Here is a 17,109-nt window from a genome sequence, read left to right as displayed (position 1 = left end):
AAAATAAAAATAAAATATACTAAACCAATTTAAATACTAATTTCTCCTGCTAGTTAGAATGAAATAATAAAGAATTGAAATAACAGAAAATGAGAAGGGTTGTTGATTAATCAGTATTACAGGATAGATTAATATTTGCATTTAAGATAGAAATCTTTGCTTTATGGAAGAACTTACTACATAATTCAAATTTTAAAAATTCTTATGCAGGGAGCTTGTCCAGAATACAAGTCTTGGGGAACAGGAAGTTCTATCTACAATGGAAAGTGAGCAAAAAATTCCAAGCCTCCATATTGTCCCTAAGAATTTAAGGCAGCACTGTGCAATGGAAATATAATGCAGAGCACATATGTAATTTTAAATTCTCTAATAGCCATACTCAAAAAAGTAAAAAGAAACAAGTGAAATTAATTTGTAATATATTTTATTTAACTGAATATAGCCAAAGTCTTATCCTTTGAACATGTAATCAATATATAAATTATTGAGATATTTTACTTTTTTATGTATATATAAAGCCTTCAAAATTGAGTGTGTGTTTTATACTTCCAGCATAACTCAGTTTGGACTAGCCCAGTAGACACATACCGAATGAATAGTCCGTTGGACAGCACAGATGTGAGGGACAGATACGCCTAGGTGTGCATAAGGATGTAACAAGGTAGTTGCAGGCTGTTTTCCATTCTTCACTGGATGCTAATACTGTGAGTTGACACCTGCAGTTATATATGCCAGTGTTGTTAGATATGCTAGTTGGAGAACAGAGTAACACCCCTTTCAGATGTTACCTGATTTAGGAAAGGGAGGAAGTAAAAGGGACAGAAGAAGTAACCTAGGCGCAGCTGGGTGGTTTGTTCCTCTGTTTCTCAGTTGATGGGGTGCTCAGGTTGTACTTCTCTTCCAAAGAAAATAAAGTGCTTCAAGCGCACTATAACTGATTCTCTATCCTGCCCCTGTGAGGTTACGCATTTACATTTCTCATGAGAAGAAATTTAGGCACCAAGATTATTATCAGGATTGGAAAAAGAACATCAACTCAGAAAGAATGAGGACTAGAAACTAGATCCACTTACATTCTGTTTTTTACCTCTAGTTAAGTGACTACTGTCTAATTATCAACAATTTCAGTAATGTTTGCATTCTATGTAATTTCCAGGTGTGTATGTCCATTTTGTCAGAAGGAATTGGATGAAGACAGCTTGCTGGATCATTGCATTACTCATCACAGATCAGAAAGGAGACCTGTGGTGAGGATTTGTGTTACTATACATTTCTGCAGTGTCTAAATTTGATACACATTAGAAAACGTGGAGTCCTAACCACTGGACCGCCAGGGAGTTCCCCTTATAGTTTTCATTTTTGTATAGTTGAGAGGTAAGGCAGGGTGGTGATGGATACGTCATCATTTACTTAGCCATTTTACTATTTTAGAACATTTGGATTGGTGACAATTTTTAGGATTTGAATTCACATTCTTGTACATTTAAACTTTTCCTTCTACAGCACTTTTTTCCTAAGAGGAGATTCCTTAGATTGATATTTCTGGGACCAAGAGTGCAAGTTTTTATTAACTCTTGAAATGTGTTCTCAAAAGTTTGAGTCAATTTATATTTGTGTCAGCAATTTATGAGTAAGCCACTTTCACCTTAACCTGGCCAAGATTGGGTACATTTATTTATTTATTTAAAAAAAATTTTTTTTGATTTAGGAGAGTGTCTTGAATTACCCAATAAGAGAGTTTTTTACACAGTAATATCCTGTGGCATATTTCTAACTCAGAGAAAAAGGACAAAATATGATCAACAAAATCAGAGTAGAGACTATTCTTATATGGAAAGAAATTATAAAATGATGGTATGAACACAAATGTATGGACTTTTGAATGTTGTACTTATAAGGGATAAATTATGCGTACACTTATTTTTAAATTATCCAGGCTTAACAGATGTGAAATGATACCTTGAAGAGTTTTTTGAATTTTATTTTAGTTTTATGTTGTATATGTGTACATGTGTATATATGTGTATGTGTGTTTTTTATATATATGAGTTTGGGGTTTTTTTAGTTTGTTTGTTTGTTTTTCCATAAGATCCTTTTGGAAAGTTGAAATGTAAGTATATTAGATAGGTGACTGATAGAGAGATAGCTAGATAGCCCTTACGACAATCCTATGAGATAGATATGATTCTTATCCCCATTTTACGGATGATAAACTGGGGCTCAGAGAGGTTAAGTCTTACAAGGTAAGTCTCATAGCTGGTAAATAAGCAGAGCTACAGTTTGAACCCAGTAGTCTAGCTCCAGGGCATAAACACTGTGCTCCACTAGCAAGTTCAAGACAAAAGTCCTCCCACAGCACAGTCAAAGGAATTTGTTATTCATCCTAATGGCCCAGAGGTTTGGTTCTTGGAATGGCTAGCTAAGAGCTTGATATGTGTTGGGGCAGCAGAGGAGGGTGTCATGGGCTTTTCCTGCTCAAGTTGCTCTGTGGGAGGAACTGGGCTAAGGAGGTGTTTTATGATAGGTCCCTGGGGAACCGTCCTAGAGGAAGCTTGAAGAAAGCATTAGGATGGCATAATAGTGACTACCATTTACTGAGTTCTGGGTGCCTCTTTGCCTTCTCCTAGCAACCCTATGAAGGAGATGTTATCGACACCGTCTGAGCCCTGACCAGTAGTGCCGGGGTGCTGCTCTGGCTGGAGGAACACTAGGCACTCTGGACCATGGGCCGCATTACAGCACCCCTCCAGGGCAGGCCCCATATTTGTCCATCCATTGGTACTGTGTACCCGCTCTGCAGAAATCCAGTCCATGTGCCGCTCAGTTTGGCCATCAGATTGAAGGCGGCCCATGGAAGCTGGGTCTTCTATGATTCAGAGGTCATAGAGGTCACTGAAGAAAGCCGACATGAGGACAGAGATATACCAGGAATCGTGGAATTTAGTAGTTAAAATGCCTAGGCTTTGCTGGGGCAAAGTGAGAGTAGCATCGACATATATACACTACCGAATGTAAAATTGTTGGCTGGTGGGAAGCAGCTGCATAGCACAGGGAGATCGGCTTGGTGCTTTGCCATGACCTAGAGGGGTGGGATAGGGAGGGTGGAGGGAGGCTCAAGAGGGAGGGGATATGGGGACACGTGTATGCATATGGCTGCTTCTCTTTGTTGTGCAACAGAAGCTCACACGGTATTGTGAAGCGATTATACTCCAATAAAGATCTATTAAAAATAATAATAATTTGTATATCTGGAGTTATATACAACATATTATTAAAATTAATCCCACCTGTTTCCTTTTAGTTTTTGTAATGTGGCTAGTCAAAAAATAAAATTATATGTGTGGCTTCTGTTACATTTCTATTGAACAGCAATGCCCTGGGGCGGGGGGAGGAAAGCCTAGGCTTTGGAGGAGATAAGCTTTGGTGCAAATCGCAGAAAATCCCATTAACCTCTTTGCCTCTGTTTCATCATTTGTAAAATGGAGATGATGATAATGATGATGCCTTTTTCACAGGGTAAATGAGTCAGGTGATGATGCCGGGTTACTACCATTTTTGCAGCTATAGCAAATCAAGGCTAGAGCAGATTTCTCAGAGGAAGCCATGTACTCTCACAGTTGGGGAACCCAAGCTGGGAGAGGTGGAGGAGGTGAAGTAAATTTTACCACAAGACCGGATGCTATCAAGGCCTTCAGGCAGAAACAGATTGCTCAGAAAAGCCATGGTTCTGTAATACACCAGGGCTGTGTAAAAGTGGTCTCTGGAACAGAAAACCTTCAGGTTTCCTGTGTTAGTGTTTCGTGCTTAAGTGTAGAAGCTTAAGACACATGCACTCTGAAGCATCTAGTGCCACTAGAAGTCCGGAAAAACCCTGTGGTTAGGAAAAGGCTGGATGCAGATACTGTGGCAGGGCTGGGGTCACGTGCTTAGGGATCCTCTGGGGGCACGTAGGTGAAAACACCCGGTGGAATCCTTGGATGAGGAGGGCTGAGTCCAAGGCTGCTTCTGGATTGGTGTGGAAGTTAACAAGGAATTATTGCTCTAAAGGACTGAATTGCTGGGTTTGCCTTCAGATAAGATCAGTGACATCATCTGACTTACCAGATATAAGAAGTTTCAGGGCAGTTAGAGATTTGGGCTAACGATTCTGCCTTCCAGATAGAATTAGATAATTCAGAGATGAAACCACAAGCAACTAATCTTTTCTTTCTGAGTTGCTCAAGCAAACAGGGGTAGTAGGTTATGAACATCAAGGAATTTTGACTCTTCTCATGTGCAATCTTCAGAACAGCTCCTTTTTGTCACACAGTAATTATATTCTGCCATGTTTTCTTTTTCTTTTTTTGAAAAATTATATCTATGGAATATTGGACTCAAAAAAGGCAAATGACACCCATAGCATGCTTCAGATTGAATTATGAGACCACTCTTGAGAGAAAGTTAATATTTTATCTTATAAAGGGAAGACGTTTCAGCAAGAACCACACTTTCTGGCTCTTCTCTCTTTCCAGTGTTTTCTTTCACTGGTTGGTTCTTTTTTGTGTGTGCTTCCTGCCCCTCCCGCCCCTCCCCACTCTGCCCGGCATGTGGGATCTTAGTTCCCCAACCAGGGATTGAACCTGCGCCCCCTGCAGTGGAAGCGTGGAGTCTTAACCACTGGACCACTAAGGAAGTCCCCACTGGTTGGTTCTTATTTATCCTTTAGAACTCAACTTAAAATTCACTTCTCTGACACCCAAATTAATTTCCGCTCTTGCTTTTCTCCCCTCTTTTTTCTCATTTATCCCAATTCGTTAATTGTGTATTTGTGTCTGTCTCTCCCTCCAAATTATTAGGTTCATGAAGCCATAGAACTTAATTTCTTTGTTCAGCACTGCATGCCCAGCTCTTGGCAGAGAACCTAGCACATAGTAGGATGTAGTGATATGAAAAATAGGATATTTAAAAAATCATATTTCCATTCACACAGATTCAAAGGTAGTCTTATTTTCTGCCTTGATCCTGAGGTTCATTCCTTATGGGAAGGGACAGGACTTCAGTTGGTTTGGAATTAAAAGCTGTAGTGACAAGAGCCTGAGCCCTCAACCCCACAGCAGTTTATTTCCGTGAGGATTCAGAATATCTGTGGCTGGACTGGGCAGTGGGAGCGTATGTGCATAAATGTGTTAGAAGGAGAAAATCTTCCTTAGATATGCTTCCAAACTCCTATTAAATTAGATGTGCCATCTGGTACCTTAAGTTTGGTTGGATATTTGTCTATAATTATTTTCAGTGCATGTCTCTTTTGGCATTGGATTCCGTTATCTTTAATTTCTTCCCCAAATGGTATTTACCATTATATAGAAAGTGTCCTGTAATTGGCCGAGTTGCTGTGGAGGTTAATTGAAACCACGGATAGAGCTGGGTGTCCATTGTAATAGATGCGCCAAAGGATTGAGGTTAGTGGTAGCTTCTAATATGGTGGCTGTTATTTACCCATTGCGTTCACTGTCATATAAGGTCCATGCCAAGGTGAGGCCAACATCCTTTTTTTTTCAATTGAAGTACAGATGATGTACAATATTATATAAGTTACAGGTGTAGGTATACAATATAGTGATTCTCAAGTTTTAAAGGTTATACTCCATTTATAATTATTATAAAATATTGGCCATAATCCCAATATATGGGATATATGTTGTATAATATATCCTTGTAGCTTATTTTATATATAATAGTTTGTACCCCTTAATCCCCTACCTCTTAATCCTCTACCCCTATGTTACCCCTCCCCTTCCCCTACTGGTAACCACTAGTTTGTTCTCTATATCTGTGAGTCTGCTTCTTTTTTGTTATATTCACTAGTCTGTTGTAATTTTTTTAGATTCCACATATAAGTGATATCATACAGAATGTGTCTTTCTCTGACTGACTTATTTCCCTTAGCATAATACCCTCCAAGTCCATCCATGTTGCTGCAAATGGCAAGATTTCCTTTTTTATGGCTGAATAGTATTCCACTGTGTATATATATACCATATCTTCTTTATCCCTTCATCTGTTGATGGACACTTAGGTTGTTTCTATTATTAAAATATTTCTTGGTCTTAGCTCTGTTCTCACTATGTAGGGGTCTCAGGGTAGATTGAGTGCTATTTTGGGATAGCCATGTTGTCAATTAACCAAGATAGCTAGAACATAAGGAAATCATTAATTATTATAAAGCAATAATAATTTAAATGATGTAATTTTATTTAAAATAAGACATTAAGATTAATCGAGTAGAGCAAAATTTTAAAATGGACCTTATTTATAGAAGTTGAGCATATTGAAACTGGGACCCACCCCCACATAAAATAATAAGAAAGAAAAGAATTATGTAAAGATCTCATTTAAAGTTAGAGAAAAACATCATCCAAGCTGATAAATTAGACACTGTTATAATATGAAAAGGACATTGGATTGTCTAGTAGAGGCCTAGATTCCAGCTCTGATACTTGAAGTGGTGTAAATTTAAGCTAATTTTTTTCCTCTCTGAAATTGGGTTCATCAACAAAATAAAGATGATAATTCACTGGGTTTCTGTGAGAATCAAATGAGAATACCACCTCATTTATTGCCTAACATATACTTGGCACTCAGTAATGATTCTGCATCTCATTTTTAAAAATGAATACACGAAGAAATACAATTTTTAAAAAAACCTATGTTAAGATGTAATAAAGTGGTATATATTAAAAGAAAGAGTCACTTATATTAGCCATTTGAGAATTACAAATTAAAACCATGATGAGATACCCCTACATGCCTATGAAAACAACTAAAATAGAAAAATGTTGACAGTAACTAATGGTGATGAGAATGAGGAAAAACTAGATAATTCACTCATTGCTTGTGGGAATGTAAAATGGTCCAGCCATTTACAAACAAAATAGTTTGACAGTTTTTTACAAAGTTAACTGTAACACTAACCCAGCAATCACACTCCTAGAAATTAATCCTAGAAAAATGAAAATATGTTTATGCAAAACGTCTATGCACAAATGTTCATTGCAGCTCTATTTGTAGCAGCCCAAAACAACAAATGTCCTTCAAAGGTAAATGGATAAACTGTGGTACATCCATACCATGGAATACTACGCAGCAGTAAAAAGGAAGGAAATATACTGATGCACACAAGAATTTGGATGAATCCCAAGGCCATTATGCTTAGTGAAAAAAAGCCAGTCTCAAAAGTTCTAGAGAAGAGATCGGTGGTTGCCAGGGTTTAGGAGAGAAGAGGAAGTTAAGGAGCAGCCCAAGGGAGTTCTTTGTTGTGAGAGAACAGTTCTGTATCTTGATTGTGTTGGTAGTTACATGCATTTCTATATGTGTGATAAAATTTCATAGAACTATACGTACACACCCCAAAAAATGAGTTCATGCAAAAAATGGTGAAATCTAAGTCAGATGTTGTCTAGTTAATTGCCAATTTCCTGGTTTTGGTAATGTACCACAGTTATGTAAGAAGTTACCATTTGGGGAAGCTGGGTGATTGTGACATGGTACCTCTCTGCATTATTCTTGCAATTTCTTATGAGCTTATAAATATTTCAAAATGAAAAAGTTTTATTAGAGAGCCATTAATGGCTATTAAATTAGGAAAATATGTATAAATACTAATACCTGATGCTGGTATTAGTATTTGATGCTGGTGTATTATAATCTGTATTGCTGGTGGCAGTATAAAACTATAGAGTAATATATATTATGAACTGTGAAGTTCATAACTTTGACCTTCTAATCTCCATTTATGATCATGTATCCTAAGAAAATAATCCCCCCAAAAGTAAACAATATAGATACTGTAATTTGTAATAATAGAATATCCACATACCAAGAAAACGTCAGTATTCCAAGAGGTAGGTAACTAATTAAATTATGGCACACCTACTGACTGTAATATTGTTTAAATGATAAAGTGATAGGGACTTCCCTGGTGGCACAGTGGTTAAGAATCTGACTGCCAATGCAGGGGACACGTGTTCGAGCCCTGGTCCGGGAAGATCCCATGTGCCGCGTAGCAACTAAGCCCATGTGCCACAACTACTGAGCCTGTGCTCTAGAGCCTGTGAGCCACAACTACTGAGCCCACGTGCCACAACTACTGAAGCCCATGTGCCTAGAGCCCGTGCTCTGCAACAAGAGAAGCCACCACAATGAGAAGCCCACGCATCACAACAAAGAGTAGCCCCTGCTCGCCACAACTAGAGAAAGCCCCGCGCGCGGCAACAAAGACCCAATGCAGCCAAAAATAAATAAATTAATTTTTTAAAAAGTGATAAACATATACTTTTATATACAAGAAATGCATATGAAGAAATAAGTGCAATTTTATTTCTTTATGTTGCTTTAATATTTATACAATTCTAAAACAATACCAAGATATGACCAATCTAAAATTCATTTTGTTGAATGGTTATTTAATTTTTTAATTCTGACAATAATGATTATTTAAAATTCTTTCTTGAACTCTTGATCTTGTTTATTTCCAGTTCTGTCCACTTTGCCGTTTAGTACCTAATGAGAATCCAAGCAGCTTCAATGGCAGCTTAATAAGACATTTGCAAGTCAGTCACACTTTGTTTTATGATGATTTCATAGTAAGTATATTTTCTTACTTTTACATTATGTTTTTATGCTGTGTTTAGCTTACCTTTCTTAATCCAAGTGAGTAAGATTGTAGAGGAAAAAATGTATGTATAGCTAAAATGTTAAGTATTAGCATTAAGTAGGAAATCATAAAAACATGCTGTTTTATAAACTGACTGTTAACAGTAAAGTAGTTACCTGCCTTAGACAAAATCATTTTCTTTGTGATGTAAATAATTAGCCATTGTATAAAGACCTAGGTTTCACTTTCACATTATTTTAATTTCTACTCTAGTGCCTCCCAATATATGTTAATAGTTATAATTTTTATGAAGTAAAAACCTTATATAGCTGAGAGGAAATCATATCAGTAAGGAAATGGCTCAGAGAATTTGCGTTCATTTTATAATACACTGAATGGCTAGTAACAGACATGACATTATCAGTGTAGCGAGACACACGGGCTCTATTTTTAATTTAAATTCTATAAAACACAACTCTCGTGTTTATTGAGCTTTTTTAAACTTTAAAAAAATTTATTATGAAAAAATTTTAAACATACACAGAAGTAGACAGGATAATATAATGAACCCCTGTATACCCATCAGCTACCCATCAATAACTACCAACTCATGGCCAATCTCATTATATTAAGGATTTTTTTAAGATGAAAGAAAAATCTGGTATAGTATGAATAGTTCTAATACTTATGACCGTAGTTTCTGTTATCAGAAATGGTAATAACTTTTCTGTTTTTTCAAAAGAAGTCATAAGAAAAATATATTGGTATGTTGGTCTCAATTATCAAAATAATTTCATAAATTCTGTTTATTTTTAACTGTGGAGCTGTGATCATATTTGATATTTCACAGCTGTGAAAAATTCACAAATAACTGTTTAGTAGTATTTGATTAAGAAATTATAGATTCTGATTTTGTAAATTGGGCACTGAGATTTGAGTAAATGGTCTATTTAACCAAATGTTATATTGAGTATATGATATATTAGCCCTACTTTAGGTGGTGTGCAGTTTTTATCATATGACCTGAAAAGAAATGATTGACTCTATTATTTTCTAAAGTGATATGCTAAATTGCAACTAGTGTTACACCTCACATCAAGTAAGGCATATTTTTTCTTTGTAATTATTCTTTTGAATTCTTTTTAAATACAAAGCACAAGGCCCAGTGAGGAAAATATTAGCAGTAATTTTTCTTATAGTCATAATAAAAAGCTATTTGTGGAAAAGTTGATAATGTGCTACAGTTGATTTATATTCAGTTACATACTATGTGTTATAACATTCAGAAAGTTTTTTGTGATTTATTTATCTTTACAAGATCTGTGAAACCACTCAATGGTTTCTATTTTCTGTTTCACTTCTTTAAGACCAAAATATTTAAAAAAAAAAAAAAGAAGAAGAAAAAAAAATATATGGTTTTGGGTTTAATTTTTTTCCATCTAACACTAATGAAAAATGGTAAATTTTTGTGTAATTAATAAATGTTTATAAAGCACAGAGTTATTTCCAAGGTTCCCATGTACCTTATACTGAATTATTTTGAAAGTTTAATTTTTGTTTGTTGTGTTTCCCATCTGGTCGTCTTACATTATCATTTTATGATCTATTTCCAAAATAATGCTGGGAAATGGAGTGTTGATTTCTTCTTTACTAAAATATATTTTGATTATTATTTAAAAAAAAAAAAAAGAAAAGAAATGGTAATAACAAGCAAAAGGTTAACATAGCCTTTTTTCTATGTGTTGTCATGTGAGAGTGGCGCTTTGTCCCCAGAGTCCCTTTCAGCAAAGGGTATAGCCTATCACGGGCGGGAAAATCACTCATAGCCATGCTCTGAAACAGTACATTTTATTGTTACGTTTATCTAAATACATGAAATGTTAAGGGTTAAATTTGAATTTGCGTATAATTTTCACATGATTTTGACTATTTTTATGCAATCTCAAGATGGAATTTAATAATTGTTGAAAGTTGTCATTGGAAATTTTTCTCCATGCATTCTGATCTGCCCACTATGATTATCCAGATTCAACACAGGGGACCTGGGTTCTGACCTGGGTTTCAGTAACAGCCCTGTCACAGCTGTGTGACCTTAGGCAAGGTATTTAACATTGGAGCCTCTGTTTGTTCATTTGTTAAATGAGGAGAGCAAAGTACATACTGCTTCCAGAAGCTCTTGTGGGAATTAAATGAGATAACGCATGTAGAGTGATTTGCACAGTTAGGGCACGGATGTTAGGCAAACTGGAGATGGGGAGCGGGTAAATGGGAAGGAATATCAGGACCACTTGAAGAATCAAACAAACCACACTCCAGAGGCTTCGTATTCTTTCCTCCGTCTCTCAAATAATGTCTTTTCTGGCCACCAAGGCACACAAGCCCTCAACAGAGCCATGTGTTCTCATTTTTCATAACACATAGGGGTTCCTCTTTATCTTAGCTCCATAAGACGTTCTAAAAGCCAAGTTGATTCCACGCCTGTCTTGGCTGTTCATGTTCAGTCCATTCTTCTCAAGATCATTCAAAGTATGACCCAGGGCTGGTCAGGAAGAAGCCACTTTGATGAGAATACTTTCCACCCACTCAAAACCATATTCTTGGATGTGGAAGTGAGGTTGAAACAGTGTTCTTTGTTTTGATTTTCTGTTTCCTAAACTACCAAGTACTATGCTAGGCATTTTATGCAAATTATCTCATTTTATTCCTTGCAGCAACTTCTGTGAAGTGAGTGCTATATCATTATCCTTACTTAGCTATGAAATATCTGATGCTCAAAGGTTAATAAATTGCCTCAGAACAACCCGGCATTGAGTCCAAATCTTGTGCTCTGCTGTGCTTTATAGCTTTCCTTTGGATTTTTTTTATTTGCTTTTATGTTTTAGAGTGGACTTCCAGTAAAGATTTTATTTCATTTTTTTAGTTTATTGGCGAAGAGGAGATGGACTGCAGAGGATGGGGCTCTTAATACTTTTTGCTTTATTTATAGAATGTGCTGACCTAAAGTTTTGAATTCCATTTTGACCATAGGGAAGCAAGGAGAAAGAGCGTTTTGTTTTCAACCTTTTTTTTTTCAAAACTAGATATTCAGTAGTACAGCTGGGATTGGTGAGTCCTATGGGAATGTCTTAACTTTACGTGTCTTAACTATTACATGTCTTATCTATGGGAATGTCTTAACTATTACATGTTTATGTGGAGCTTAGCACTCTGACAGGATTTGTACTGTTGACTAAAAACTACTAGTTAGATCAGATAAAAACTTTAAATTCCAGATCAAAACTATTTTACTAAGACTGTAGCTAGTTAATTGATAGGCAGTAAAAAATGAAATAGAAAATGCAGAGGCCCCAAAGCAAAAGTCCTGGGTTCTATGAGGTTTTGTGGAAACTTGGACTAAATTCAGGGCTTCACTTTGCAAAATGAGGCATTGTCTTAACTCTCATCCTCCAATTTCTGAAAACTGTCATCTCTGACTGTATGTTTCTAATTATTTTTCTTTATTGTAGGATTTTAATATAATTGAGGAAGCTCTTATTCAAAGGGTTTTAGACCGGTCACTTCTGGAATATGTGAATCACTCGAACACCACATAATTGTATTAAAAGAAAAGAGAAGGAGACCGTACAATTGCACCATTTTTTTCAAGATGCTGCTTGAAGAATTGGAGGGAAACTGTCAATGTTTGATGGGCAAAAAAGTGTACAACACAGTTATATGTTTGTCCATGTTTATTGTTATACTGCATTTTAAAACTGCTTTCATTTTGGTGGTTTAGGTCTGTTTTACATTCTTGAGTTTCTCAGACACTTAACAGCAAAAAAAGTCTCCATCAGCCATTAATATATGGAAGAGAACATAAGGCTGAGTATGTGGGTGAAGGATCTTTATTTGCAAATCGGATGACATTGTGTGTAATGCTACATATTGATAACTTCCCTCATGGTTGGTCAAAATAACTAATCTTTGTTCTATGGAGAGTGAAACAAAGCGTGGTCATTCAAGGAAATGTGAAATCTCTTCTAGAGTTCACGTTCTAACCGCTAATAGAATAACAGGAATAACCTTGTATGGAGTAGGAAAGGAAAGTTTTGGCAGTTGACAACGTCCATTTAATCAAATTGTATAACATAATACTGTAATAAAATAAATTTCATGTTAGGAATGTATACTTAATGCTTTGACTTTTTATAACTGCACACATAAGAATTTAATATTATATTTTTCAAATATTTGTAGCTTATTATTTAGAAATATTTCTATAATACAGGCAACTTCTTAAGAACCATCAGCTGATATTTACAGTAGAAGTATTCACATCCATAATTTTTAGTGGAAAATCCTAAGGGCTTTGATTTTTTTTTAATTTTATCTTTTAGGAATATTATAAAATAAACAGAAATACTGAAAACCAAACAGAAAATGTATAGCTTATTACATTCTCATAAGGAAACATTCTTTTAGAACTCTGCCAGTCACCTTGGATGTCTTCTATGTGTCCTGTCACAGTTAACAAACCTCTTCCTCAACCCCACAGAAGTAAACACTACATTGATTTTAGTAGTACTCACTTCCTTGCATTTCTTTCTTAGTTTATCCCCCAAGTGTGTGTCTCTACACACTAGCTTTTAATCTTACCCATTTAAAATTACTTTATTAAATATACCTCTTAATGTCTGTTTTTAATTTCTGGGTTTCTCCTTCTTTCTTTTCCTTAAAATTTACCTATTGAAGAACCTGGTTTTATAAATTTCCCACTGTCTATATTTTGTTAATTGCATACTCATGGCACAATTCAGCATGTTCTTCTATCTTCTGGATATTGACACATGGATCCAGAGATTTGAGCAGACTCAGGTTCAACCTTTTGGCCAGACCATAGATCATGGTGTATTCTTTCAACAGAGGGCACAGAATGTCTGGTTCTCTCTTTTGTGATGTCAGCTGAAATTGATACTCAATGCCTAGATCCATTGATTTGTTGTGGGTTGGAGAATATTCTATCATTTCTTTTTCATTTATTAGTTGGAACATTTTTATAAAGAGGTGTTTCCCCATATCTACTATTTGGTTAACCAGTGGTCAAGTTCATATAGGAAAGGGAAAATAAACTTGAATTTTCCCTTTTATTTACCAATTTTTAAGATAATAAACTTGTTTTCTATCATCCTCTGTAGATCACTTTTTTTAAGCGTTGTGAACTCATGGATTCAAACGTATTTGATAGGCTTTAATCCATTTTACATATTGCCTTATTAAAGCTCAAATTGTCCTATCTTTGGTCATTGGGAGCCTTATCAAGTTGACTCCGAGTGCTTTTGACACTACTCTAGCAGTCTTTAATGGCTTCCTTTTAGTCTCATATGACAGGCTATTCCAGGCTCAACTTGTATGTTTCCTGCCCCAGACCTGGTATCCGCCATTTCTCTTAATGAGCCTGGTTACTTTCAGTGAGAAATAGTGCTTCAAAACTGTAATTGTGACTGTTAAGTTCATTGCGGCTATATTGGTCTTTGTTTCTAGGAGAGAGCTAGGAAATATCCTTTTTTTAAAGATAAAACACTTCATTCATGAGTTTATTTTGATACTTGCAAATCAAATTAAGTACTACAGGGTTTTTGCCTAATCTTTTCTATTATATTTGTGTCTTTTGCTTTTCTCTACTGAGAATCCTGGTCTTCAAGGACACAGGAATATCCCACAATTATTCATTTCCTTCATCTACTTTATGCATGCAACAGTCTCAGAATAATAATACTAATAAACCATCACCAGTATGATAGCTGGTACAATTAAAAATGTTTTTCATTTGTTCTCCCTAATCTCCTATTTTTTAAAGTTGTACTATATCAACATTTTCAAGGAATTCCCTGGCGGTCCAGTGGTTAGGACTCTGTGTTCTCACTGCCCAGGGCCCGGGTCTGACCCCTGAACGGGGGGAACTAAGATCCTGCACAAGCCGTATGGCGTGGCCAGAACAAAAAAAAACTTTTTTTGAGAACCTATTGGTGTAACATACAATACTCCCTTCTATCCCCCATTTAGCTAAGTTCTTCAAGTACCTGTATATTTAGTGCTTGCTACTACTCCTTATTTGATGGCTCTATTTTTCATATTTGGCTCTCTAATGACAAATCCAGGACATAGAATAATATTTCCCTCTTGAAGGCAAGCAAAGAAGCTACGAAGACGCTTGATTTCAACTCCTGAGCATAAAATGTTACTTGGTTGTGGTTAGCTTCTTAATTGTAATCGTCTATAAGCTTCTTTGTTCCTTACACATAAATGTAGTCATAGCCATGTTCCCCAAAATTTTCTATAGTAAATTATCCATTACTTCTTAAAAGCCTTGCTTACCATTCTGCCATCCACCGCAAGGTAATTAGAAAAACGTAAAGCTGGGTGAAATCTAGAGGGCCATATTTCCTCCCTTTTAGATACTGGTTTCAAGCTTGCTTTTCACAGCTGCTAACCAGTAAGAACAGATTTTTAGTTTCACCACCTCTCTTCCTACAGTTTGGATGGCTCAACCAATAAAGCAAAACCTATTGGACAACAAGGGCAAAAGGAGAGGAACTTTTAAGAGGTAATCATTAGATTGAAAATATAGTCCTGGAAAAATAAAAGAATATATTTCTGAGTATTAGTACTCACTATCCAGAAAATAAATTTTTGTTAATTCCGAGCAATACAAAAGGCATCTTTAAATCTGTAAAACTTGAAAAAAACTTCAAAACTTAAAAACTGTATTTTGAGTAAAGCTTTAAGTCACCTGTCACTGTTAAACCTCAGTGCAGCAATTCTACATCCTGTCCCTGGATATCTCTTATGATAATTTTGCCCGCTACGGGACAAACCAGGTGCTGGCCACCAGAATTATTTTGCCTTTTGAATTATTTTGAGTTCTAAAATAGTGAAGTGCAACTATTATTCATTGTTTCACTGTGCCTTTAACCTTTTATTAAAAGGAATTTATAATTCATTGTCTTAAAAAACGAAAACCAATATTTGAAGCTGTTGACTAAGCAAAAAATTTCACTCCTTTTTTTTAATAGCACCTCAAGATGCCAATTTTTCAAGGCCTTATGAGGGAAAAACTGATTCACATGTTATTCTTTAAAAGCTAAATTCTAATCCTACAAAAACCTATGGAGATTTTCCTTTTACATATTTTTTTCACCCCAGTTTCTAAAACGTATATTGAGAAATTGGATTGGGAATCTGCGCTGAAGATAGTTCCAGGTCAGGTCTTCTAAAAGATCCTGGCTCTAATGATGTTACTTTATTACTTTTACTGGGTGCTAAGTGTCCTTTGTTTTCAAGTGAGCTTACAACAGTTACTGAATACGTTTAACATATAATTAGTACCTTCAAGTAACATTGAAGTTATTTTAAAACGTCACTAAGAGATTCATCCTTTTATTATTCAACTGCAAAAAATAAATCTGTATAATGATCAGAAATTAAAATGTACAATTCCTTTTCTTCTGTAAATATGTATTATTGTGAGAAATAAAGAATGGCAGGACCATTGCTTTCATTAAAATATCTACTGTGTCTGTTCTTAAACATGGATCTTGATAATTTTTTACATCTAATACCCTTTTATGCTTTTAAACCTCATATGTGTTTTAAATTATCATTCAGCAATATCTATCATGAAAATATACTTTCATTTAGGCCAGTAGTTCTCAATCGGGAGCAATTTTGCCTCCCAGGGGACATTTGACAATGTCAAGACATTTGGGGTTGCCACAACTGTGATGTGCTATTGCCCAGGATGTGGATCAAAGCCAGGGATGCCACTCAACATTCTATAATGCACAGGACAGCCCCTCAGAGCAAAGGATTGCCTTCCTGTCAATCATGATGAGGTTTAGAAACCCTGGTTTGAGTCAAGGTAAAGCTGAGCATCATGGAGTTATTATTGGCTCTGCTTCCAAGGGACTCCATTGAAATTTAAAAGGCAAGATGAAGATGAATTTTGTATCTCTTACTCCCTGCTAAATACATACTAAGTTTGGGGTGGCTATAGCTGTCATATGTACCCCAGTTCAGAATGTACTAAAGCATAGGAAAGTTTTTTTTGGATTTTTTCACAAGAAGAGGAACAGGCCAGAGCACAGGTCTTAATGGCATGACCTCTGATGACTGTTTGCTGAGTGACATCCTAAAAGATACCAGAACCCAGAATGGTTTGGGAAGGCTTACTTTTATCACTTAGGTTAGAGTTATTGAAGTAAATAAGGTAAAATGGGACTTCCCCGGTGGCACAGTGGATAAGACTCCGTGCTCCCAATGCAGGGGACCCAGGTTTGATCCCTGGTCAGGGAACTAGGTCCCACACGCATGCCACAACTAAGAGTTCGCATGCCACAACTAAGGACCCCGAGTGCTGCAACTAAGGAGCTGGTGAGCCACAACTAAGACCTCACGCAAACAAATAAAAATAAATAAGGTAAATATATAACAGAGAGACA

The 17,109-nt window shown here is 36.0% G+C and overlaps 1 protein-coding gene across 4 annotated transcripts in view; it reads left to right on the top strand.

The window, feature by feature from the left end:
* RNF125 (ring finger protein 125) overlaps positions 1-17,109 on the top strand; it is a 58,786-nt gene that overhangs the window by 29,357 nt on the left and 12,320 nt on the right. For 3 of the 4 annotated variants that reach the window (XM_082416231.1, XM_082416233.1, XM_082416232.1), the window contains exons 4-5: positions 1,157-1,247; positions 8,514-8,621. In XM_082416231.1, the coding sequence (XP_082272357.1) occupies positions 1,157-1,247; positions 8,514-8,621 (199 nt within the window). Of the gene's footprint in view, positions 1-1,156; positions 1,248-8,513; positions 8,622-12,138; positions 15,608-17,109 lie in introns of those variants that run through there. The other variant, XM_082416230.1, reaches the window with a different exon arrangement.

Source organism: Balaenoptera physalus (assembly GCF_965194825.1).
Source record: "Balaenoptera physalus genome assembly, chromosome: 12".
In the NCBI taxonomy this organism is placed as follows: Eukaryota; Metazoa; Chordata; class Mammalia; order Artiodactyla; family Balaenopteridae; genus Balaenoptera; species Balaenoptera physalus.
Note: the sequence above shows the minus strand (reverse complement) of the source record. Positions and strands in the feature narration are given on the sequence as shown.